Source organism: Mustela nivalis, assembly GCF_964662115.1.
Source record: "Mustela nivalis genome assembly, chromosome: 6".
Lineage (NCBI taxonomy): Eukaryota > Metazoa > Chordata > Mammalia > Carnivora > Mustelidae > Mustela > Mustela nivalis.
The window spans coordinates 90702429-90728977 of NC_139025.1; the positions used below are offsets into that span (position 1 = coordinate 90702429).

At 36.4% G+C, this 26549-nt stretch overlaps 1 protein-coding gene across 1 annotated transcript in view; it reads left to right on the forward strand.

Moving 5' to 3' along the window:
• Positions 1-26549, forward strand: part of DPH6 (diphthamine biosynthesis 6) — a 192470-nt gene that overhangs the window by 155258 nt on the left and 10663 nt on the right. Inside the window, exon 7 of the mRNA XM_082737745.1 lies at positions 21119-21213. Within this exon, the coding sequence (XP_082593871.1) occupies positions 21119-21213 (95 nt within the window). The remainder of the gene's footprint in view (positions 1-21118; positions 21214-26549) is intronic.

A 26549-nucleotide genomic window follows, 5' to 3' on the forward strand; every position in this document is an offset into this window, starting at 1 on the left:
GAACTGAACATTTCTTTGCGGACATACCTATGCCATTTTTGTGTGTCCTGACAGTGAAGGGTTCCATTGTCTACTCAGTTGTTCGAGACCAATAAAAAGTGAATTGCAATAAATTATTTCATATATTCCATTATTCACAAATAAGGCCCCAGCTCCTTTTAATTCTACCTTCTTAATATCTTACAATCTGTCCCATTGAATCCTCATTGTCACTGCATTAAGGTTTCCCCTAGGTTATTACAATCTTCTAGCTCAAGTCTATCTATCTCCTCCCTACTTTACCCCTTGTCAATCCAAAGGCCTGTCATCATCATACATGTGAGGGGCAAATCTGATCATGTTGTTGTTCCCCATTCCCTCAAAATAAAATTTTGCATTATTCCCCATTCCCTCAAATAAAATTTAAGCTCCTTAACACCATCTACCCTTGAGGAAAAAGAGTCTTGTAAGATAGGCAGTCTCCTACATCCATCCTATTCTTCATGAGTTTAGAACTACTTATAGTTTCCCTAAACTGAGTACTTCCTTGTACCTCCATGTTCTACTCCCCGTCTCTGCAGACTTTTCTCTCCTTTACTCAACTAAATCCAATCTGTCTGAAAGTCTAAGCTTTAAACTCTAGCTTAAATAAGCCTCATTTGAGGTGCGTGGATGGCTCAGTTGGTTAAGCATCTGCCTTTGACACAGGTCATGACCCTGGGTCCTCTTCAGGCCCTGCATCGTGCTCCCGAGCCTCCTCCTCCCTCTCCTTGTGCCTGCTGCTTCTCCTGCTTGTGCTCTCTCTCCCTCTCTGCCAAATAAATAAACAAAACCTTTATAAATAAATAAACTTCCTTTGAGCTGACATTTTCTTCTTTGACTCCCAGTCTATAGCACTTCTCATGCTATCTGGTTTTTTCTAGTGGTTTATTATAACATTAAAGCATGTGATGTGTAAAAAATAAATTTAAACACTATCAAATAATCAAAAATCTTCCACTGACTACCTGCCCCCCATTTTCTTTTCCAGAATAACCACTCTTCTCTGTTGTGAGGTATCTCTTCAAAAACATTTTTTGCATATGTAAATATATATGCATGTGTTTATTCATTTTTACCAAAATTAGAACGTATTGTACATCATTCTCCATCTTCCATATTAACACAAAAGGATTCAGATGGTTTGTTTTTGTGACTTCATATATGGATAATATATTGAGCCTCTTCTTTATTGATGGGCTTTATTCCTTACTGCTTTCTTTCATGTCTTTTGCTACTTCAAATAATGCTAGAGTGAACATTACTGTACATATATTTTAGGACATGTGTGAGTTTCTCTGTAGGATAAAATCCTGTAATGGAAATACTGGGTCAGAATGTCTGTATGTTTTTAATTGCAATAGACATTGAAGACATCCATTTTCATTTATGGTGGAATAACTTAAATCAGACCAATTCTCCCAGTTAAAACAATTAGAATAGTTGCATGGAATTAAAACAAAAATAATTTTGGAAGGCATTAGGAAATTACAAAAAATGAGAAAATTTGAGGGGCCAGAATTCCAGTGAGAACAGAGCCTCTAAATCCTTAAGACTTTTCTTTTTTTTCTTTTTTTAAGATTTTATTATTTATTTGACAGACAGAGGTCACAAGTAGGCAGAGAAGCAGTCAGAGAGAGAGGAAGGGAAGCAGGCTTCGCTGCGGAGCAGAGAGCCTGATGTGGGGCTCGATCCCAGGACCCTGGGATCATGACCTGAGCTGAAGGCAGAGGCTTTATCCCACTGAGCCACCCAGGCGCCCTGCCCCCCTTAAGACTTTTCTAATTCAAAAAATGATACAGGGATACCAAGAAGTTAAGGAGAGAACTCCAGCTGAGAAGCTGAGTAGGGCTTTCAGCAGCTTCATAGCGCTAAGGAAATAAAACCTGGTTAACCCTCCAGGTATACTATGCAGCCATCAAAAGTAATGAAATCTTGCCATTTGCGAGAACATGGATGGAACTAGAGCGTATCATGCTTAGCGAAATAAGTCAAGCGGAGAAAGACAACTATCATATGATCTCCCTGATATGAGGAAGTGATGATGCAACATGGGAGCTTAAGTGGGTAGGAGAAGAATAAATGAAAGAAGATGGGATTGGGAGGGAGACAAACCATAAGTGACTCTTAATCTCACAAAACAAACTGAGGGTTGCTTGGGGGAGGGGGGTTGGGAGAAGGGGGGTGGGGTTATGGACATTGGGGAGGGTATGTGCTTTGGTGAGTGCTGTGAAGTGTGTAAACCTGGCGATTCACAGACCTGTACCCCTGGGGATAAAAATATATGTTTATAAAAAATAAAAAAGTTAAATAAAAAAAAAGAAATTAAAAAAAAAAAAAACCCTCCAGGTATTCAGTCAACTCCTGAATGGGTTATACCCTAGGGCTTAGAGGCAACCAGAAATAGTCCAGCCCTTGCAAATACTTATATCCAGCTTTGAATCATATCAACTCTAGACTGAATTGAAGTGATCTCATGCTCCTCGTATTGCCCATTTCTCTCTTTAAAAAGATAACATGATTCAGAGCCTCAGGTTATCTCTAAAACATTTTACACAGAATTCAGCAGATAATCAGATATGGTCAGCATATGAGGAGATCCAATGAGATAACTGAAAACAAGAGAAAACACATACACTAGAAATGGTTTCAGAGGATGCATATGATCAAATTTTCAGATGACTGTGGCATTGGGTGGGAAGATGAACTATTTTAGGGGCAATTTGGAATCTATATAAGTCAATCAAATAGAATTCTAGGACTTAAAATACAAAACGTGAAACTAAGAACACAGTACATGAGTTTACCAGTAGATTTGATAGAGTTGTATAGATAATTAAAGACCCAGAAACTAGGGTGATATAAACCATCCAGGCTGAAGCACAAAGAAAACAGGATAGAAAGTAAAGAGAAAACTATGAGATGTAAGGGAGAGAAGTTTGTCATACCTGTAACTGGGGTTGCAGGAGTAAAGGAGAGAGAGGAAAGAACAGAAGCAATGTTTGAAGAGATTTTACTATAGGATTTAGCTGTGGTTATTTTTGCTGATTTTGACAAGTAGCTTCTCAGAATGGTAAAAATTGCTCAAAAGGGAAAGATTGAATATTAATGGCTAATTGCCTACTTTGAACAGGAATTATTTTTCCTGATAGTTATAGAAAATTATGCAAAACAATTTAGAGTGCCTTTTTTTCTTTGGCTTCTATTCTGCATAGTCTAATCTGTGTGTGTGTGAGCTTTCTATCAAGTGAGTGCCTAATCAATTTTTACACCAATTTGTTGCCAATTTGTTTCTCACTACATGTATAACAGTTTTCTGACACAACCCAGATTTTAACCCAGGTTTTTTGCTTTCTCTTTTTCTTTTCATTTTTACATATGCTCATAAAGGAGACTCAATCAATTGCCTGATATATTCAGAGTGCAATGGTTCTAATATAAAAGCAAATGAGTCATTTGTCAAACTTTCATCTTCTTTCAGCATTTAGAGGGAATGGCTGTTTTTTATTTTTTAAACTTATTTTCTAGGGCTCTGTCTTCTCCATCATTGCCTAAGATATATCAGGGTTTAAGGACTATATAAATCCTTATCTTTTTTTTTTTTTTTAAGATTTATTTATTTATTTGACAAACAGAGATCACAAGTAGTCAGAGAGGCAGGTAGAGAGAGAGGAGGAAGCAGGCTTCCTGCTGAGCAGAGAGCCCTGATGCGATGCGGGGCTTGATCCCAGGACCCTGGGATCATGACCTGAGCCGAAGGCAGACGCTTTAACCCACTGAGCCACCCAACTGCCCAAGTCCTTATCTTTATGAAAAATGTCATTAACCTCATTAAATGAGATAAAAAATCAACTACATATTCATTTTTTGACTTGTTGACACAACTCTCCTGAATAGTCAAGAAATTCAAAAGGAAAGAACCTTCGAACTTGTAGGGGTGGGACAAGAAGGGCTAAAGTAGAAGAACCCATTTTGTTCACCTGCCTCAGGTATCCTGAACCACCTGTTAGGTGCCCCTTGTGTAATGTGGGTGGACATCACTTGCAAAATGTAATGTTATTTTAGCTAATACATTAATCCTTTAATATATTATTGTATCCAAGAGTTAATATTTTTTAGTTAGGGAATTTATGTGTATTACAGTGATTTCCCTTGAAGAAATTAATATTATTTGTGAGAATGACAGACAGGTTGGTAGCAGACGTGGTGGAGAAAAGATACCTTTGGGCAAGTGTCCTTTTCATAGTTTATTCAGATCACATGAAGTAAGAGGCAGCATAGGACAGCAATCAGCAAGTTAACTCTGTACCCAGGAGGCCAGGTGTGGACCCCAATGCTACTGCTTACCTCAATGTTGGTCTAGTTAGTTTCCCACATAATACAATGAAAGTAATAACAGTAGGTGCTTAGCTTACCATCTGGCACATTCTAAGTGCTCAGTAAGTGTTAGCAATGCTTAATACTATGAATAATATTTGCTATTACTGAAGAATAATTCTGCAATTCTTCCACCATACAAAATACAAAACAAAACAAAACTGAGTAGACACTATAACTGGAGATTATTAACTGACATATCAACGTGTAGGTAACAATCCTAACAGAAAAGTGGTAAAATCTATGGAGAACCACTATGTAGAAAAGAATATCGCAAGACAAAATACAGATGCGAGGAGATGCTTAAATTCCATAAGGGGACATTAGTGAAAATAGTCGTTACAGGGTTACTTTTGATGGTGTTGGGGTTATTGGAGGCAACATAAATGTCCATTTCTGAAAGAGCAGATGGTTAAAATGTGGTGAGTACTTGTTATGAGATACAAGTCTGCAGTTAGAAAAATACATTCATTGTGCACATAGCAGCAAAGTGTTGAATGCATAAAAGTAACATTGAAAGGAATTAAAAATACAGGCACACAAAATAATAATATATTTGCAAAGACATAGACAAAAGTTGCATATTAAATACTTTTAAGTGTTGGCCTGTGATAAGGGTAAAAAGGGAGATAAAGTATACAAATTAATTGTAATTAGAAAAAAACAACATAAGGTACCTACATATTGCTGAAAATTTGAGATATAATAAAGTTATAGAGAAGTATAAAAAGCATAGTTTTTCTGTCCTGTAACGCACATGGCTAACATGTTGGTGTACTCTGTAATGGTTTATTTCCTAAGAGTTTTTCACACAAGTTCACATAGTTAAATAGTTGTACATATTTTATTTACATAATTAGGTTTGACTGTACATACAGTTTGTGTCCTTTGTTCTCCTAGCATTATGTTGTATTTATTTTCCCATGTAACTGAATATACTAAGAAAATGCATTAATTAATGGTTATATGGATTCCATCATATTTGCATCCCACATATAAATGTATTTTGACAGATTCAATAAATTGCCTCTTATTAGAAATATTTGTTATTTCTAAATTATTATAAACAATGTTACATACTTTAAAATTTTTATAAACAATGTTATAATTATGATCTTTCCTAATAAATCTTCCTATACATTTCTGATTATTACTTGCTTCATATGAATTCCTAGGAATATTATTCCTGGGTCAAAAAATACTTGAAGGATTGTACATTTATTACTCTAAATTAACTATGGAATAATGATAGTTATTCCTTCTTAAACTTCTTCAGTTTCCAAAATTATCATCTGATAAGTGAACAAATGGAGTCTAAAATTATTTTATCCTTTGTCAGTTTTCCCCCCAGGACTATTTATTTTCTCATTGTTCAAAAAGTAGACGAATTTTAATATATGAGTTGCATCAAATTATAAAGGTTTAGAACTGTTCCTTAAATGTTCTTAAAAGTATTCTTCTTTTTTGTTATTTTACAAGGTTTGTTAAAGTTTGTACTCTCAAATAGGTCTTCAACAAATATGTGCTTTGTCTACTTTTATGTATTTAGTAAGTGCTTTTTAGTGTATTTGGTAAGTATGTAGTGTATTTAGTGTATTTAGTAAGTGCTTACTAAGCAGCATACTGTGTGCTAAGTGCTTTTTATGACTTACTTTATTTGATCAACTAACTTATGAGGTTGTGACTGTTGATATTTGCATTTTACAGATGAGGGATCATTCAGAGGGTGAGTTACTTTTTCCACAGTCACACAGCTGGGAAGTAGCAAATGTTGAATATGTGCTTAAATCTATCTGATTTCAGAACCTATTCTCTTTTGTATTCTTAAAAGTCATTTTGAGGATTAAAAGAATTATATCATTTTCTTAATTTTAAGGCATGAAATAAATAGTCTTTAGTTAGTAGTGATACTGTTGGTTTTACCAGAAGCAGAATAGCATAAAGGTGATGGTTGAAGCCACAGAGTGCATAGGCTATACCCAAGGGAATAAATTGATTAAGAATATATTACAGATATTCATGAGGGATATTTATAATTTAGGAGCAGCAGGAAGGTGTCAGAATAGCTTAACAGTAGCTTAGAAACATACATAGTATATATATCATAGTATCATGCCACATAAAATTTGAAAAGGGTAAGGTCATTGGACTCTCCCAGTGAACTACTATTCATACTGAGTTACCAAGAAACACAGCCATCATCCATCCAGTTTCTCAATGCAGAAAGCTGGCAGTTTTCCTTAATTCTTTTTGAACTTTCCTCACTCCTCCATTCAGTTAATCACTTATTCAGCCTCCTAACAATATCTCTCAAAATATCTGCCCTCTCCTCTCTGTCCTCACTGCTGTTTCCCCAGTTCAGGAAATCTTCACCTCCTGCCTAGATTACTCCAGCAACTTCTCAGTTCTTTGTGCTTCTTGACTTACTCCCCTCCAGCCCATTCCCCACTCTGCAACCACACTGTTTCTAAAAGATAAATGTGAGCAGTTCAGCTTTCTGCTTAAAACTTATCATGGGTTCTCACTGACCTTAGGATAATGACTTAGCATAACTTATGAAGCCCCATAAGATCTGTTCTCTTTCTAGTCTTTCTCATCTCACTGTTATTTATCTAGTTGTAATCTAGCTGTTCCATACTTACTTTAGTTTCTAGTACCCATCACGTGCTCTGGGACTTAACATATGTCATTTCCTCTGGAACAGCCTTTCCTTCTCTCTTGTCTTCTCTTTCCCTCGGCCTCTCCCTCTCCCTTTTAGCCTTTTCTGGTTAACTCATTCTTCAGATAGCAGCTTAGGTTTTACTTTGAGAAGCCTTTTGGTTCCTTCTGGTTAGCTACTGTACTTTACAATCCCTCAGCATCTCATGCATCCACGAAAGCAATCACTACCCATTATTGTAATTTCTTGTTTAACTTTCTGTCTCTACCTTCAGACAGTAAGTGGCTCTGTGCAGAATTTTTTATATCTGCTCTCATCATTATCCCCAGCATCTGAAACAATACCAAACCTATAGTAGATACTTGATAAATACTTCTTGAATAAGTGCTATGAATGATTATATGCAGCATGAAATTGTTTTGTATGTTAAGCATATCATTTATAAAATGAAATTTTAGCAGTTATTATAAACCTCAGGGTTTTCTATAGGTGGCGAGAGGGATGAAGTGTGGTTTGATTTGACTTTTTTTTTTTAATTCTAATTTTTAAATGATTAACATATATGAGGCAGGTTTAAAAGAAGAAAAAATCTAGATTTAATAAGAAACTCTCACAATTGGGTTTATTATAGTCTTTTAAAGGGATAAAAATTAAGTGGAAACCAGATGCCCTTAACATTTTCAACTCAATAAACAGTAGCATTCAAATGGAATTATTATGAGTATGAATATTCATCTATATAAAAAAGTATGTCAGAGAAAATAGAATCATATAAGTAATTTCCTTTTCATTTACTAGAAATTCAGAATTTTTAAATGTTCAGACTCCAAGGCATTCTTATAATCCATGAAATGACCCAAGTCAGCCACATCTGTTCAAAATGCTTTTTAAAATGCTCATCATAACATAAGTTAGATGGCAAACCAGTGTTAACTTTCCCTGTAAGCTTTATTTAAAAGAGAACACAGCACAATTTAGATATATGTGAAGCAATGAACATGCTTTTATGCAATGAAAATCACATTGTATAATTAATAAAAAATGATCTTCTTTTATTAATAATCCAACTGGTTAGAAAACAGCAACGTATTTCTTTTCAACTGTTTAAGATCCTTTAGAACTTTTATTTTATCTGTTGTATTAGCTTTATATCTTTGTATTCATACAAAGGTTGGGACCAAATTGTGGGTGTCAGACAAAATAGTATGTGTGTTCATCTTACCCAGTGGTCAGCTGATCCAAATCTTTTTCTATATAACATTCTCCAAATCGCTAAAAGTGGGGGTTGAGGGGAATGGGACATCACTGATTCAGTGGCTAATGAGATAAGGAAAAAATTGACTATCACATGTGAATTTTATTTACTCTTTCAGATTTCCAACACCAGAGGATAAAAATGCAATTTCTAAGGGTAGAGAAAAAGAAGTCAATAACTTTCCCTGCCCTTTTGCTTGGCAAATTCTGATTAGGAATGGCTTTATTTCTGGTTCAGATTAGAACTATCAGTTTATGTCTATCAGGCCCTTTTCTGGAAGCATGCATGGGTATCTGGACCATAAGGAGGGCACCCCATTGGTCACTAAATACTGTGAGCTACATGCCACAAGAAAGAAGCTAGGAGAGTGTCTAAGGGATTTAGAAAGTGGTTTCATAAGGAAAAGTCACACATGAAGAATTTCAAGTTCAGGAGGTATATAGTGACACAATGTAGAAATACATTATAAGGCAGCACAGGATAGTCACACAGATAGTAGTAACAAGGGCAATTCCTTTTAAGTTGAAGAGAAGGAAACTAAATGTTGGGATTTGTCACTTTTTATTTCATTTTATAAGATTTAGTATCAAAAGATCTTTCTGAATTTTTATCTATTGTATTGGCTTTATCTCTTTATATCCATGCAAAGGATGGGGTCAGATGGCTGAAATGTCAGTCAGTCTACAGAGTTTGATTTTGTTGAATAGGTAATAGTCACCAAAAAGTTTTAAGCAGATGAGTGCCATGGTCATTTATTGTTAAGGAAAGTTAGTGATGATAATATGTAGGATAGATTGGGAGCTATGAAAACTAAGCAGGAAGACCAGAGATAACAAATGTGAAGTGATCATGAAAGATGTTAGAAGACATTTGTTCACTTTATCCATCTTATTTACTGCCATGCCCCTAGTATATATATTCTATATACTAGGGGCACTTAGTAAGTACTGGGTAAAGATTTGTTGATTCAGTAAATGAATTAATGAAATTTTTTTTAAAATATAGGCTCTGTGGCAGAAGGAATGACAGAAGGAAAGGAAGGAGTTAAGTCCTTCAGTATTTCAAGCATTCAGGTTGATTGAACCATTACAGAAATAGAGAAATGAGGTGGAAGAAATAGTTATGAGAAGAAAATCAAGAACTTTGTTTTATTCATTTTAAATTTAAGACAAGGCTCAGAAGTAAAACACTCAGTAAGAATTTTGAGTGGGGACTAATAGATAGAAGAGAGGTTGGTGGCTAGGGCTTTTGCTTTGAGAACCATATGCACAGAAATAAGACATATAGTAATGATCATAATCCTCAAAGAAGGGAGTACATAGATAAAAGAACAGAAAGCCCAAGGGAAGGGCAAATCTAATAGAGAAAAAATGCCATGTGTTGAGTGTTTTCCTGTGCACTAGGGACTGAGTTAAAGGCTTTGCATGTATCATTTATCTGTTTGAACAGTCACAACATGCCCAAAACGGTAGGTATTACCTAGGAAAATGGAAATCCAGAGAAGTTAAGTAATTCATTCCAGGTCCTTTGCGTAGTAAGTGTCAGAGTCAGGGTATGAACCTAGATCTATCTATCCCTGGTTTCCATCTTTGCTGAAACTACTCTCTGTTCATGAATTTCATCTATCTTTTTCACTAAATCCTTTAATATTTTAATGTATAATTATATATAATTTATATATTATTCATAATATAAATATATAATATATAAATAGCATAAAATATATATAAATTATATATTAAATATAGAAATATATAGATATGGAGATAAAAATGATGTATGAATATATAAATTAAAATATATATGTATTTATAATATTTTAATATTTACAGTAGTTACATTATAGTCTTTGCCTACTGAGTTCAGTATTTGATTAATGTTAGATCTGTTTCTATTTTTCTGTTTTTCTTTTGATTATAAGTCACAGTTTTCACTTTTTGACGTCTTTTTTTTTTTAATTTATTTTGTGGTAGATACTCAATAAAAAAGAACAGGAGAGACTAAAGTAATTAATATTTACCCCCCAAAAGCCACGTCCCTTCCTCTGTCTGACAGATAGTCTAGGGTGTTTATTCTGTTAATTCCCAGTTGAGCTGGGTCTGACCTGAGTTGCATTTTGTTTCAGTTTACCACTTGTTTCAAATGCTTTCATTTATCAGGGCTTGCGATCTATGCTTCGGTGAGTCTAGATATCTCTGTCTCTGTCTCTCACTCTTTTTCCTCCCATCCCCTCTTCTTCCTCTCCTCCCCTTCCCTCTCTCCTTTCTTTCCTCCCTCCCTCTCCCCCTGCTTTACTGTCCTGCCACAGGTTCTTTGTGCCTCTTCACAGGCTTATTGCTCTAAGCCTCTCCTTGCCTTCCTCCTGACCTTCCAAGCCTTGGAAAAAAATCTTAGTCTTCCTCCCTGTCTCCAGCCTTTGGCACAGTGAAAGCTCACATGTCAGTGCACCTGGTTAAGGCCTTTAGGAAAGAATTGGCAAGCTATGGGAAAGAACTGGTAGGCTATTCAGACTCCCCAGGTCTCCTCAGGACTCTAAGAAGCCATCACAAATGTCCACAGATGGTCCTGTATTCAGCTTCTTTCTACACGCACTGATAGAAATCCCTAGTCTGTGGAAGTATGCTGTTTGCCCATTGAGAAGGTGGCTGTTGATGTTTACTCACCTAGAAAAGGCTCACCTTGATCTGGAATTTAGTCCATCCAGACTTCTTTGCATTCTCAGCTCTCCATATGTAAAACAAAAAAGCATGATTTTGTAACTTGTTTAGCATATTTTTGCTGTTATGGTGAGAATAACTATCTACTTCTGCTTTTTACATACTAACTGAAACTGTTCAATATATTTTAATCATTAATGAATATTAGACCTCAGTAAAGAAATAGACAATGTGAAAAATACTTGTTTTTTACTTTTCAATATAGTTTGCTGTTTTATGTACTTAAATTATGAAAAGAATCATGACAATTCAGTGAGAAACTAAACTTTAGAAAAACTGTTACCTATTTAGCATTTTCAATGACAATAAGATTGATGGAGAAATTTATCAAAGGGAATTGTAAAACTGTATTGGGAATGATTGTTAGCATCTAATAATGGCAATTTTGAGTTGAAGCAAAACACAGACCTGAGACAGATTAGAAATAAAGTTGCAACTTTCTGTGAACAGTGTATTAGGAACACACACTTAACAGGCTTTATGAAACTAAATGGAATATTTTGTACCCAAAACATGTTTCCGGAATGTGCACGTCTAGATTCTCCCACTTCCTAAACTGACCCTTTCTATAACAGGCATACATCATGCTTTTGTGCTGCAAGGATGTCAATTTCTAAGAGAATACTAGGTCTTAGCAGAAGATTCATTACAGAAAGTGGTTGACTAGCATGGGTTTTGCTTCTTCAGAAGCTTTTTGCAGAACATCAAAGGGTCTTGAAGTTGGCCAAAAGTAAGCCAATAAAGAAGGATTTTCTCTGAGGACTTAGGTCTGTTAGAACTTGAAGCTAGTAGAGTTTAGAGTCGCTGCAAAAGACATCCTAAGGATTCAGAGACTACTTCTTGGTTCATCAGCTATAGAAACCACTGAGCTCTTTATTCAGATTTCTTGACCTAGAATTTGTATTCATGCTAATGAATCAGTAAATGAAAGGGAGGAGAGATTGTGTGTGTCATTTATAGAAGCAACATCACTGTTTCATTATTGTGTGGTGTTGAAATACAAGGTGTATATATTTGATAAGCTTTAAAAGACCAGGGGTGTTGTCTTATTTACTTGCAGATCTTCCTCATCCCACACAAACTTTCTAATAATCATTGTTCAATAAATACTGGTTGAAGAAGTGATATGAATTAATATTATGGAAATATTTTGTGTGAACTGAAAATATCACTGGATACATACAAATTTTAGATTTCCAAGTACTGACAGTCTTTTTTTTTAATTTTTTAATTAACATATAATGTATTATTAGCCCCAGGGGTACAGGTCTGTGAATCGTCAGGCTTACACACTTCCCAGCACTCACCGTAGCACATACATTACCCAATGTCCATAACCCAACCACCCTTTCCCTACCCCCCCTCCCCCCAGCAACCCTCAGTTTCTTTTATGAGATTAAGAGTTTCATGGTTTGTCTCCTTCCTGATCCCATTTTATTTCATTTTTTCCTTCCCTACCCTCCAAACCCCCCACTTTGCCTCTCAACTTCCTCATATCAGGGAGATCATATGATAATTGTTTTTCTCTGACAGACTTATTTCGCTCAGCATCATACCCTCTAGTCCAACCCACATTGTTGCAAATGGCAAGATTTCATTTTTGATGACTACATGGTATTCCATTGTATGTATATGCCACATCTTCTTTATCCATTCGTCTGTTGATGGACATCTAGGTTCTTTCCATAGTTTGGCTATTATGGACATTGCTGCTATAAACATTTGGGTGCACGTGCCCGTTCGGATCACTACATTTGTATCTTTAGGGTAAATACCCAGTAGTGCAATTGCTGGATCATAAGGTAGCGCTATTTTCAACTTTTTGAGGAATCTCCATGCTGTTTTCCAGAGTGGCTGCACCAGCCTGCATTCCCACCAACAAGGTAGGAGTGTTCTCCTTTCTCCGCATCCTCGATAGCATCTGCCGTTTCCTGACCTGTTATGAGGTGGTATCTCACTATGGTTTTGATTTGCATGAGGTGGTATCTCACTGTGGTTTTGATTTGCATTTCCCTGATGTCGAGTGATTTGGAGCACTTTTCCATGTGTCTGTTGGCCATCTGGATGTCCTCTTTGCAGAAATGTCTGTTCCTGTCCTCTGCCCATTTCTTGATTGGATTATTTGTTCTTTGGGTGTTGAGTTTGGTAAGTTCTTTACAGATTTTGGATACTAGCCCTTTATCTGATATGTTGTTTGCAAATATCTTCTCCCATTCTGTCAGTTGTCTTTTGGTTTTGTTAACTGTTTCCTTTGCTGTGCAAAAGCCTTTGATCTTGATGAAATCCCGATAGTTCCTTTTTGCCCTTGCTTCCCTTGACGATGTTCCTAGGAAGAAGTTGCTGCGGCTGAGATCGAAGAGATTGCTGCCTGTGTTCTTCTCAAAGATTTTGATGGATTCTTTTCTCACATTGAGTTCCTTCATCCATTTTGAGTCTATTTTCGTGTGTGGTGTAAGAAAACAGTCCAGTTTCATTTTTCTGCATGTGGCTGTCCAATTTTACCTACACCATTTGTTGAAGAGGCTGTCTTTATTCCTTTGGACATTCTTTCCTGCTTTGTCAAAGATTAGTTGACCATAGAGTTGAGGGTCTATTTCTGGGTACTCTGTTCTGTTCCATTGATCTATGTGTCTGTTTTTATGCCAGTATCATACTGTCTTAATGATGACAGCTTTGTAATAGAACTTGAAGTCTGGAATTGTGATGCCACCAATTTGGCTTTCTTTTTCAACATTCCAGTGGCTATTCGAGGTCTTTTCTGGTTCCATATAAATTCTAGGATTATTTGTTCCATTTCTTTGAAAAAAATGGATGGTATTTTGGTAGGGATTGCATTAAGTGTGTAGATTGCTTTAGGTAGCATAGACATTTTCACAACCTTTGTTCTTCCAATCCATGAGCATGGAACATTTTTCCATTTCTTTGTGTCTTCCTCAATTTCTTTCATGAGTACTTTATCGTTTTCTGAATACAGATTCTTTGCCTCATTGGTCAGGTTTATTCCTAGGTATCTTATGGTTTTGGGTGCAATTGTAAATGGGATTGACTCCTTAATTTCTCTTTCTTCTCTCTTGTTCTTGGTGTATAGAAATGCAACCGATTTCTGCACATTGATTTTATATCCTGACACTTTACTGAATTCCTTGTACAAGTTCTAGCAGATTTGGAGTGGAGTCTTTTAGGTTTTCCACATAAGGTATCATATCATCTGCAAAGAGTGATAGTTTGACTTCTTCTTTGTCAATTTGGATGCCTTTAATTTCTTTTTGTTTTCTGATTGCTGAGGCTAGGACTTCTAGTACTATGTTGAATAGCAGTGGTGATAATGGACATCCCTGCCATGTTCCTGACCTTAGCAGAAGAGCTCTGAGTTTTTCTCCATTGAGAATGATATTTGTGGTGCATTTTTCATAGATGGCTTTGATGATGAGGTATGTACCCTCTATCCCTACACTTTGAAGAGTTTTGATCAAGAAAGGATGCTGTACTTTGTCAAATGCTTTTTCAGCATCTATTCAGAGTATCATATGATTCTTGTTCTTTCTTTTATTAATGTATTGTATCACATTGATTGATTTGCGGATGCTGAACCAACCTTGCAGTCCTGGAATAAATCCCACTTGGTCATGGTGAGTAATCCTTTAAATATACTGTTGGATCTTATTGGCTAGTATTTTGGTGAGAATTTTCACATCTGTGTTCATCAAGGATATTGGTCTGTAATTCTCTTTTTTGATGGGGTCTTTATCTGGTTTGGGGATCAAAGTAATGCTGGCCTCATAAAATGAGTTTGGAAGTTTTCCTTCCATTTCTATTTTTTTGAATAGTTTTAGGAGAATCAGAATCACTTCTTTAAATGTTTGGTAGAATTCCCCTGGGAAGCCATCTGGCCCTAAGCTCTTGTTTGTTGGGACTTTTTTGATGACTGCTTAAATCTCCTTACTGGATAGGGGTCTGTTCAGGTTTGCTGTTTCATTCTGGTTCAGTTGTGGTATTTTATATGTCTCTGGGAATGCATCCATTTCTTCGAGATTGTCAATATGCTAGCATATAGTTGCTCATAATATGTTCTTATAATACAAAATAGTTTGTATTTCTTGGTGTTAGTTGTGATCTCTCCCCTTTCATTCATGATTTTATTAATTTGGGTCCTTCCTCTTTCCTTTTTATAAGCCTGGCCAGGGGGTTATCAATCTTATTAATTCTTTCAAAGAACCAACTCCTAGTTTCATTGATTTGTTCTATTGTTTTTTGTTCTTTGTGTGTTGGGTTTTTTGTTTTTTGTTTTGGTTTGGTTTAGTTTTGGTTTCTATTTCATTGATTTCTGCTCTGATCTTTATGATTTCTCCTGTTGGGTTTAGGCTTTCTTTGTTGTTCTTTCTCCAGCTCCTTTAGGTGTAGTGTTACGTTGTGTGTTTGAGACCTTTCTTGTTTCTTGAGAAAGGCTTGTATTGCTATATATTTTCCTCTCAGGACTGCCTTTGCTCTGTCCCACAGATTTTGAACAGTTGTGTTTTCATTATCATTTGTTTCCATGAATTTTTCCAAGTCTTCTTTAATTTCCTGGTTAATTCTTTAGTAGGATGCTCTTTAGCCTTCATGTATTTGGGTTCTTTCCAAATTTCCTCTTGTGATTGAGTTCTAGCTTCAGAGCATTGTGGTCTCAGAATATGCAGGGAATGTTCCCAGTCTTTTGGTACCAGTTGTGACCTGATTTGTGCCCCAGGATGTGATCTATTCTGGAGAATGTTCCATGTGCACTAGAGAAGAATGTGAATTCTGTTGCTTTGGGATGGAATGTTCTGAATGTATCTGTGATATCCATCTGGTGCAGTGTGTCATTTAAGGCCTTTATTTCCTTGTTGATCTTTTGCTTGGATGATCTGTCCATTTCAGTGAGGGGAGTGTTATAGTCCCCTACTATTATTGTATTATTGTTGATGTGTTTCTTTGATTTTGTTATTAATTGGATTATATAGTTGGCTTCTCCCATGTTAGGAGCATAGATATTTAAAATTGTTAGATCTTCTTGTTGGACAGACCCTTTGAGTTTGATATAGTGTTCTTCCTCATCTCTTATTATAGTCTTTGGCTTAAAATCTAATTGATCTAATATAAGGATTGCCATCCCAGCTTTCTCTTGATGTCCGTTAGCATGATAAATTGTTTTCCACCCCTTCTCTTTAAATCTGGAGGTGTCTTTGGGTCTAAAATGAGTTTCTTGTAGACAGCATATTGATGGGTTTTATATTTTTATCTATTCTGACACCCTTTGTCTTTTGACAGGGGCATTTAGCCCATTTATATTCAAGGTAACCATTAGAGATATGAATTTAATGCCATTGTATTGCCTGTAAGGTGACTGTTACAGTATATTGTCTCTGATCCTTTCTGGTCTACTTCTTTTAGGCTCTCTCTTTGCTTAAAGAACCCCTTTCAATATTACCTGTAGAGCTGGTTTGGTGTTTACAAACTCTTTTACTTTTTGTTTGTCCTGGAAGCTTTTTATCTCTCCTTCTATTTTCAATGATAACCTAGCTGGATATAGTATTCTTGGCTGCATGTTTTTCTCATTTAGTGCTCTGAATATATCATGCTAGTTCTTTCTGGCCTGCCAGGTCTCTGTGGATAAGTCTTCTGCCAATCTAATATTTTCACCAGTGTATGTTACAGACTTCTTGTCCTGGGCTGCTTTCATGATTTTCTCTCTGTCACTAAGACTTGTAAATTTTACTATTAGGTGACGGGGTATGGACCTATTCTTACTGATTTTGAGGGGGGTTCTCTGTGCCTCCTGGATTTTGATGCTTGTTCCCTTTGCCCTCTTAGGGAAATTCTCTACAGTAATTCTCCCCAATATACCTTCTGCTCCCCTCTCTCTTTCTTCTTCTTCTGGAATCCCAATTATTCTAATATTGTTTCATCTTATGGTATCACTTATCTCTTGAATTCTCCCCTCGTGGTCCAGTAGTTGTTGTCTCTCTTTTGCTCAGCTTCTTTATTCTCCATCATTTGGTCTTCTAAATCACTCATTCTCTCTTCTGCCTTATTTGTCCTAGCAGTAAGAGCCTCCGCTTTTTTTAAAATTTTTTTTTTTTTAAGATTTTATTTATCGGAGCGAGAGACAGAAAGGGCATATATGCAGAGGGAAAGGGAGAAGCAGGTTCCCTGCCAAGCAGGGATCCTGATGTGGGGCTCGATCCTAGGACACTGGTATCATGACCTGGGCCGAAGGTAGATGCTTAACAACTGAGCCACCCAAGCACCCCAAGAGCCTCCATTTTTTTTTGTACCCCATTAATAGCTTTTTTGATTTTAGCTTGGTTAGATATTAGTTCTTTTATTTCTCCAGAAAGGGCTTCTATTTCGCCAGATAGGGTTTCTCTAATATCTCCCATGCCTTTTTCGAGCCCAGCTAGTACCCTAAGAATCATCATTCTGAACTCTAGATCTGACATATTACCAACGTCCCTATTGATTAGGTCCCTAGTCTTCAGTACTGCCTCTTGTTCTTTTTTTTGTGGTGAGTTTTTCCTCCTTGTTATTTTATCCAGATAAGAATATATGAATGACAGAATAAAATACTAAAGAGGTGGCAAAGACCCCAGAAAAAAGTGCAGTAACCAAATCAGAAGGTCTCTTCTGGGAGAAGAAAGGGGGTAAAAAGTTAAAAAAAAAAAAATATATATATATATATATATATATATATATATTAATATATATTTTAGACTGATGAAGAGAACAGAGCCACCCACTTGATTTTGGGTGTATTTTGATCTCTTAGAAGAAACTACCTCCCAAAATTTTAAAGAAAGAAAAACTTATGTCTATCAAAAAAAATAAGGATCATCACAATGAAGTAATGGAATATGACTGTAAGGATGAAAATTTTTAAAAAGAATTCTAAAAAAGGAGTTGACAAGATAAGTTAGTTGGGAAAAGAAAGAAAAAGAAAGTGGAGAGAATTCGCTGAGGCTGGAGACTAGAACAAACCCTGTGCTAAATTTAGGGTATATTTTGATCTATTAGAAGAAGTTGTATGCCAAAATTTTTTAGGAGAAAAACCCCTATGTATATACAAAATATTAAGTTCGATACAATGAAGGATAAAATATGACTATAATAATAAAGGTTCAAAAAGTTTTTTTTTTTAAGAAAGGTATTGTTAAGATGAACTAGTTAATAAACATTAAAAGAGGAAAGAGTAAAAGTTAAAAGATTAGAATAAGAAAAAAATAAAATTAAAAAAATTGAATTAACTTTGCAGGACTAAAGAATCATGGGAGAAAACCATGAATTCCATGCTTGCTTTCTCCTCTGGAATTCTGCTGTTCTCCTTGATCAGTGAGATTGGTCTTGGCTGGACTTCTTGCTGATCTTCTGGGGGAGGGGCCTGTTGTAGTGATTCTCAAGCGTCTTTGCCTGAGGCATAATTGTGCTCCCTTGCCAGGGTTCGGGCTAAGTAATCAACTCTGGTTCGCTCTCAGAAGCTTTTGTTCCCTGAACGCTTTCCGTAGAGCTCTGAGGGATGGGAATATAAATGGTGGCCTCCCAGTGTCCCGTTCAGAGTTACTGAGAACTCAGAGCCCCACTCCTCAGTACACCCTCAGAGAAAAGCACTCAATCATTCCCTTCTCCCTGGTCTCCAGCCACGCTCCAAGCTAACTCAGCCTGTGGCCTGTGACTGAGTGCTTCTATCTCTGGCACACAGCCCTGCTTGGAGTCTCCAAACCCAGCAGATACCTGCCACTCTTGGAACAGAGATCTCCCTGGGTCTGCCACTTGTGGGGTCCCTGCTCAAAGAGCAGTGGCCCAACTGTGCCACAGATAACAGTTTAACTGTTACTGTGAGCTCACTCCTCTGCTCTGTCTCTGTAACTGGCTTCCCTACTCTAATACCTGTGAACTCTGCTATACTTAGATACCCCCGATTCTTCTGTGACTCTGCAGGACCCGGGACTACAATGTCCCCATGAGGGCTCCACCCCCGCTTAGCCTCTTGAGTGAAGTCCCTTAGTGGAGTAGATTTCTAAAAGTTCTGATTTTGTGCCCTGTTGCTCCACCACTTGCCGGGAACCGGCCCCTCCCCCTGCAGTCTATCTTTCCTTCCCTTTGGATTCACTTCTCCTCAGGTCCTCCCTTTCCAAAAGTGGTCAATTTTCTGTGGCTAGAATTGCTGTTCTTCTTCTCTTCAATCTCCTGTTGGATTTGTAGGTGTTCGGAATGTTTTGATAACTATCTAGCTGAACTTCTGCTACCTGATGTCATCTCAGCCTGCTACTCCTTCACCATCTTGACTCCTCCTTCTGGCAGTCTTTTTATAATGAGAGTATGTTCGTTTAAATAGCAGCTTACATTATTTTTACTAGAGACTAATAGAACTACTTCACTAACTACTTCACTAGGATAACAGCCATGCCAACTTTAATTTAAAAATCCAGTTATTCTTTGGTGGTAGATTATAGAGATTATGCAAAGCTTAAGTAAAGAATTTTCTGATGAAAGGAAGCTAATAATTGATAAGGTATACTCCCTTATAAGAAGACTGACCATAAAGGTGAGGTCAGGAGGTTCATTTGATGGGAAGTTCCTGGAATGGGAAAACCAGTGAAAGGGATATCAGCAAAAAAGAGGACAGATCCTAGCTACAGAATGAGGAAACATCCCTGAAACCCATATCCTGTTATTATTTCTACATTTTTATTGCAGAGCAGACATTAATTTAATTTGATTTAATATAGTAAAGTAATCTGTTCTTGTTATCTGCTCCTACAAGGACCAACTGCCATAATTCTGTCTCAGTGCTTCTCTACTTCATGACTCAAGGTGAAAATTTCTGCTTTGCTCTTGTGAACTCATATAGAAAATGCCACCCAGCTTTCTTTCCCTCACTTTCCTTACTCTTTGGCTTTACAGTGTCATTCACATTACTGCTGATCCTTGAAAAGAGCAGTAGAATTCACACAGATCCATATTTTAAGTCCCTATGGGCATATAGTCAAGAGTTTAAATATAATGACTTCAGAATTACAGCATGGCTACAAAAATAACCAGAGAAATAAATGTATAACTATTCAAATAAAACTGAAGACTTGTGCCATACTGCCAGCACTGGCAGTAGCAGGCAGCATCAGTGGAGTCACTCTTCCTTTGGGCAATGAGGACTTTGGACTAGGGAGAGGCTATAAGCAAGGAAAGCTATGAAATTCAGAGTGAAGAAGATGGAACATAGTAATAAAGCCTCAACACAGGAACAGGAAGATTCTCTGACACAGTCAGTGAGAGTGTTCCCTGAGTCCAGCCATACATGGACCAAATGGGAAATGATTTTACTCTCAGTCTTGGGATTATTTAAGTAATATAACTTCTATTTAATGCAAATCACAGGATGTTTGTTGTTTCTTTGCTTGCCTGTTTTTTTAATTTCAGGTTTAATTAGATAACATGATAAGCTATCCCAACCTCTCTTGGCGTTAGACCTTCCTAAGACTTGTCTACAGCCTTGGAACTTGCATTAGTTCTCAGTACCTTTGGAACTTCACTAATAATAATCTCAAGCATAATGACCATGTCTGTGACTCCCCTTTGTTCACAGGCCAAAGGAAAGGCCTTACATTGCTTTCTATGTGTCTCCTAGAAATGCTCTAAACACACCCTATTTCCCCCCATTCACATATAGGTCAAAGGGCAAAGGGGAAGCACAGTTCCACTGCATATAGTCTCATTTACTACTATATGACTAGGTACCTTTTCTCCTTAGTCTTCTTTGAATCTAAAGCTAATGTCATTCCTAAAATTTATGGTAATCTCTATGTTTTCTCGTTATATGTAAAATGTTGGCCTTTACATCTTTATATAGGGATTTTGGGATTACTAAAACTCCTGTGCTTTTATGATAACATTTTTCAGATGGCTTTAAACACATTTTAAGTTGAAATACAAAGTTATTTTCCTGTAGCTTGTGATCCTTTTTGGAATTAAAGTTTCTTGCATGGATTTTTTTTTTAGGAAAAAATAATATTAGTTAAATGAGTGTTTTTGCTGCCTAATTTTGAGTTTCCTTTTTTGTTGTTGTTATTCTCTTACTTTCAGCTTTCTAAGAAGTATGGAGTCCATGTTTGTGGAGAAGGAGGAGAGTATGAAACATTCACTTTGGATTGCCCTCTATTTAAGAAGAAAATAATTGTGTAAGATACCATTTCAGCATTTCTTCCCTTTCTTTAAATTTAAGTGATGGAAACAACTTAACATTAAGCTTGAGGCAACTTTTGTTGGGAGAAATAGAACGTGTCCTCCAAGTTCACAAACACTCAATTTGTTTAATACCAGTGAAGTCGTCTGAATACCTAAATCAATACCTGACAAGACGAGGCCTTCATAGAAGGCTATAAACTTTTTAGATATTGCACTTTCGTTTACTTGCTGATTATGCCCTGCAGTAAAACTGGTACCTACACACTGACACTTTTATCCTTTCATGAAGTGTGAATTGCCTGTATTATTTATCTTTCATTACAGCTACATTTGATAAACTGCCACATCAGTAGCCTGTGGGTTCCATTAACTCCATCCTCTTTTTCCCCTTTCTTGGCTTTTACAACTTGGAATAGTAATGCTAAACATTTCTCTTTTATTATTTGGGGTTATTTTTACATATAAACTTTGTTTTTGAGTGAATTCGGTTTTTGGCAAGCACTGTGATTTCTTTGCTATAGATTGTTAAAATTAGTGTAGTGAAAAACAAGAACTTCCTTTTTTTTTTTTTTTTTGCAGTCTGTTAACGTTGTAATCTATACTCTAATTTGTGTTCCTCTTCTCCTATGCTAAGAGAGCACTTAATCTGCTTTTTCTAAGCTCTTATTCTTGGGAAGGATTGGCAGAATTATGCTCGACTTCAGGAACCACATCTGATGAAAGACTGGCATCCTATTTCGAGTGGACAGCTTCAACATGTTCACCACTAAGGGGTTATTTCTTTGTACATATTAATAATGAGTGAAGGAGTGATCTAAGAATATTAAAATGGAATGCCTGGGTGGCTCAGTCGTTTAGTGTCTGTCTTAAGCTCAGGTCTTGATCCCAGGATCCTGGGATTGAGTCCTGCATCAGGCTCCTTGCTCGGCTAGGAGCCTGCTTCTCCCTCTGCCCTCCCCCTGTTTGTGTTCTCTTGCTCTCTCATTCTCTCCCTGACAAATAAAATCTTTAAAAAAAAAAAAAAGAGAGAGAGAGAAATAAAATTAAGACAACTCTATGTGAATTTTCTAAAAAATATGTTTATCGGGGCACCTGTGTGGCTAAGTGGGTTAAAGCCTCTGCCTTCAACTCAGGTCATGGTCCCAGAATCCTGGGATCGAGCCCCGCATTGGGCTCTCTGCTCTGCGGGGAGCCTGCTTCCTCCTCTCTCTCTGCCTGCCTCTCTGCCTGCTTGTGATCTCTGTCAAATAAATAAACTAAAAAAAAATTTTTTTAAATACGTTTATCTAGTGAAACACGGCCAAGACATTTTCATTATCGTATATGTAATATTCATCCACTCTTACTTCTTTCATGTTTTTCTAACTTCTTTTCCATTAATAATCATTGACAGAATTTATTTCACAAATATTTATCAAGTACCTATTATGTCTAAAGCATTCTATTGGGCACTGTTGATGTTCAAAGATAGCTCCTGCCTTCAGAGGTTGAATGGAAGACACATCTATGTACAATTAAGATACAAGATGATAAGGGATAAAAGTTATAGGTTCATATGTAGGAGACCGTTCTTCTGGCTACTATGATCACAAAATAATTCATGAATGAAATGTACATTAAGTCTTACTTCCATAAGAAAATACCGTTCTATTATTCAAGAAGAGTATTCGCATGCGCAGGTGAAATATAGTATAATTGGGGAACTTACAGTATATTTACTTATTAATATGAGACTAAATTTGTAAAAAAAAAAAAAAAAAGACATGCTAAGGAGAAAATGCCAGAGAATACAATTTTTCCCATTTATTTGACAACTTGAGGTTCTAAAAGTCTTTAGAACCTAGAATTATAAGAGACGTACTATATAAGCAGAAGGTCTGTTTATTATAGTGCTTTAGACCTGAAAACTGAAACTTTTGTAGACTGCATTTGTAGGCAAGGGAACCTAAGCCTGGCCAAGACAATGCCATGGGAGAAATCAGTCATGCTATTTTTAGAGATGGATGTCAGGGGAGGTATATTTAAACTCTTAGTGCTGAAATATTTAGTTCAATTGAATAATCATTTATTGAGGTGAATTATATGGGTGGAACTCTGCAAGCTACTGCTCTGCTCTGTAGAAGTTTTTTCCATAACAGGAGAGACAGGTGCATCAACTATGTAAGTGCTAATATATACAGGTGTGTATCTTGAGAGCACAGAGGAAGCACTGTCTTTTCATTCCTGCTCATTTATCAGTTCATCACTCATCTAATTCTGATGCTTAAACATATTCTGTGCTTCTTTCTTCATAGGCTATGCCTCACCTTATCTTCATAACTTTTTTATTTGATGCCTTTTCTCTAGCTTGCCTTCCCATTTTTCTCCTCTTTGCTAAATCCTTCCTTTTTTTTTTTTAATTGAAATATAGTTGACACACGATGCTACATTATGTTACTTTCAGGTGTACAACCTAGCAATTCAACAAGTCCATAAGTTCTGCTCTGCCCATCACAAGTATGGCCACCGTCTGTCACCATACAGCACTACTACTAGAGTGCCACTGACTATCTTTCCTATGCTGTAAAAGTCCTTCCATTTTTAAAAGCTTCTGTTGCCATCCCTTCTAGTGCTTGTTCTCATTCCTAAACTCTTAGAACACATAGTTGTCACTCATAAGTGTTTGTTAAATATTGTTGAATTAATCAGTCATTTATTGTTTTTAAAAATCTATCCCATTTCCACTTACTTCTATGTGTTCCTTTTTAGGTTGTAATTGGAGGTGATAGGTTGGAACATATCCTAGTTTGTGGAAAAAGCATGTCACCTATTATATATAAAATCTTTCATCCTCTTTAAAATAGAAAATGTCATCATCATACCTACCTGATAAGCACTAAATGTGATACTGGGAGTGAATATACATTGCACATTCTAAAACTGTATGTAAATGAAAGTTACTTTATTTTTTTTTATTAAAAGATTTTATTTATTTATTTGACAATGAGAGATCACAAGTAGGCAGAGAGGCAGGCAGAGAGAGAGGTCTCCCTATTGAGCAGAGAGCCTGGTGTGGAACTCGATCCCAGGACCCTGAGATTATGACCCAAGCTGAAGGCAGCAGCTTAACCCACTGAGCCACCCAGGCACCCCTGAAAGTTACTTTATTTAGAGATGGTACAACTAAAAGATAAGTTCTTATAACTGTCTGTTAAAAACTGACTATTAATAATACTGGATCTGGTAACTTTGAATTCATTCTTGGACAAATTAAAATTTCTCCTGTTTTGTAGTCTGCCACAATTCATAAAGCTAATTGATTGTTAGGAATCCCATTTCAAATGTCTGATTCAAATTGTTTTGATGAAAAAGAGATCATCTCTAAGGGGAGAAAAAATAAACTTTTACCTGCAAAATGACTTGATTATTATTAGGGCTTTTTTTTTTCCCTTCAAAAACACAGATTGAATCGAAGTAATTTAGAGAAATTGGGGTGGTTCTAGAAGTTTACTATAAGATACATTTTGTCCCAATTAACATTTTTAAAAATCTTGTAGGAAAGACTGATGTAGCAGTCTTTGTCTGGAAGTAATTTAAAAATTTTCTCACTAGAGCATTTTACAATTCACTTTTCATGTCAATTAATATGTGATTACTCACTTTTAGATAGAGATTTTTAGTTCAGAGAGTGAAGGGTTTTTTTCTGAGAGGCCTTGAGGAAAACAATTACAGCTTAACCTTTATGAAAGGAGGATAATAGTGGGGCAATTGAAGGTCCTCAAATAAAGAGCCTACTTTTTTATTCTTACTTTAAAATACATGTGTGTATTTATCAGACATAAGAACAGAACTCTCAATGTTGTATTAATGAAAGTGATTTTCTTCTATTAATGAACATATTTTCAAAATGTCAGTATTCAGTACATCCCCATCTTTCATTTGCTTTATTAATATTACTATACTAATAAAGTTGCTACACATGGGATGGATGAAGGGAGGGGGGAAGGAAGGAAGTACTAAATTCTGTGGTTAAAACACTTTGTACTCATTTTTCCCACCTACTCCTATTTTCTCCCCACTCAAGGCATAATTCAGCACAGGGCATCACATTGTGGCATTTAGCAGTGGGGATGAATCAAGTACTTACCTACCTTCTGACATCTATCCTGTATTATGTGGGATTTATTTAAACTTACAAACTATTTTCCTTATATTTAAATGTTTAGACCTATTAAGTGTTATCTTTATTATGCTAGAAGATAGCATATGGTACATTGGTGTGTGTGCATGTATATATATGTACATGTATACATGCAGTGTACACATATGAGAAAGTATCTATTCATGAGAAGATAGGTAATTTTAAAAATCAATGTGGGTTTATGAGAATTCAGTAGTGTGTAATGTGAAGATACTTAACAAAATTTCAACTATAATCATTTATTCAACAAAAGTCTGATGAAATACCAGACAGTGTACTCTGTACTGAGCCAAGAGGGGTGGGGTGGGGGAAGTCACACAAAGGTGATCAAAACTTCGTCCCTCTCTAAGAAGAAAGATAAGCATACAAACACATAATTGTAATGTAGTGGATGTGCAATGAAAGGCCTGTGAACACATTACAAAAGCACATAAAAGAAGACAAGTAAGGACTATTGGAAAATGTCAAGGAAGGCTTCACAGAAATGTTACTAAAGGTGTCTATGAGGACAAGTGTGAGTCCACAGGGAATATCTGTATATGTTATTCTCTCAGAGCAATGATAGAAACAAAGACCATGGCTGTCTGAAGAGACAATGTCAGGTTTTTTTGTTCTGAAGTGAGGGGATAGGGCCTGACCTCACACCATGGGAGCCTGGCCTGACTCAGCTGTCCTTTTGAAGTTGTACCTAGGGGTAAGCCTAATGGAACAGTGAAAGGAAACATGGGTTAGCCCCCGAGGCTATCAAGAAGCCAAGGTTGTATAAGAGGTAGTGCCCAGACTGACTATTTGTATTAACAGGGAAAGGGGAGGAGAACACCAACTGGAAAGAATTTTTGCTGTGGCACAATTGGTCTTAATTTTCTGGGTCACTCTAAGGACATTTCATCAGTTCCTACTCTAGGTTTCAGAGAAATCCGTGAAGTAGAAACCAAAGATCCTTGAAAGCTGAGTTTCATTTAAGTGTCTGAAAGGGAGAAGAAGAGCAATAGTGGCATTATTCTGTTTGAAACTAAAAACTGTTTATTTGAGATCTAGTCTCTTCCAGTTGTTTGACTTTGTATAAGTGAATGAAATGATGTTAGTCAACTAAAGATTACGGGTTTAATAGGATCTGTAAAAATCATATTCTTCTTTATTTAGTGCTTA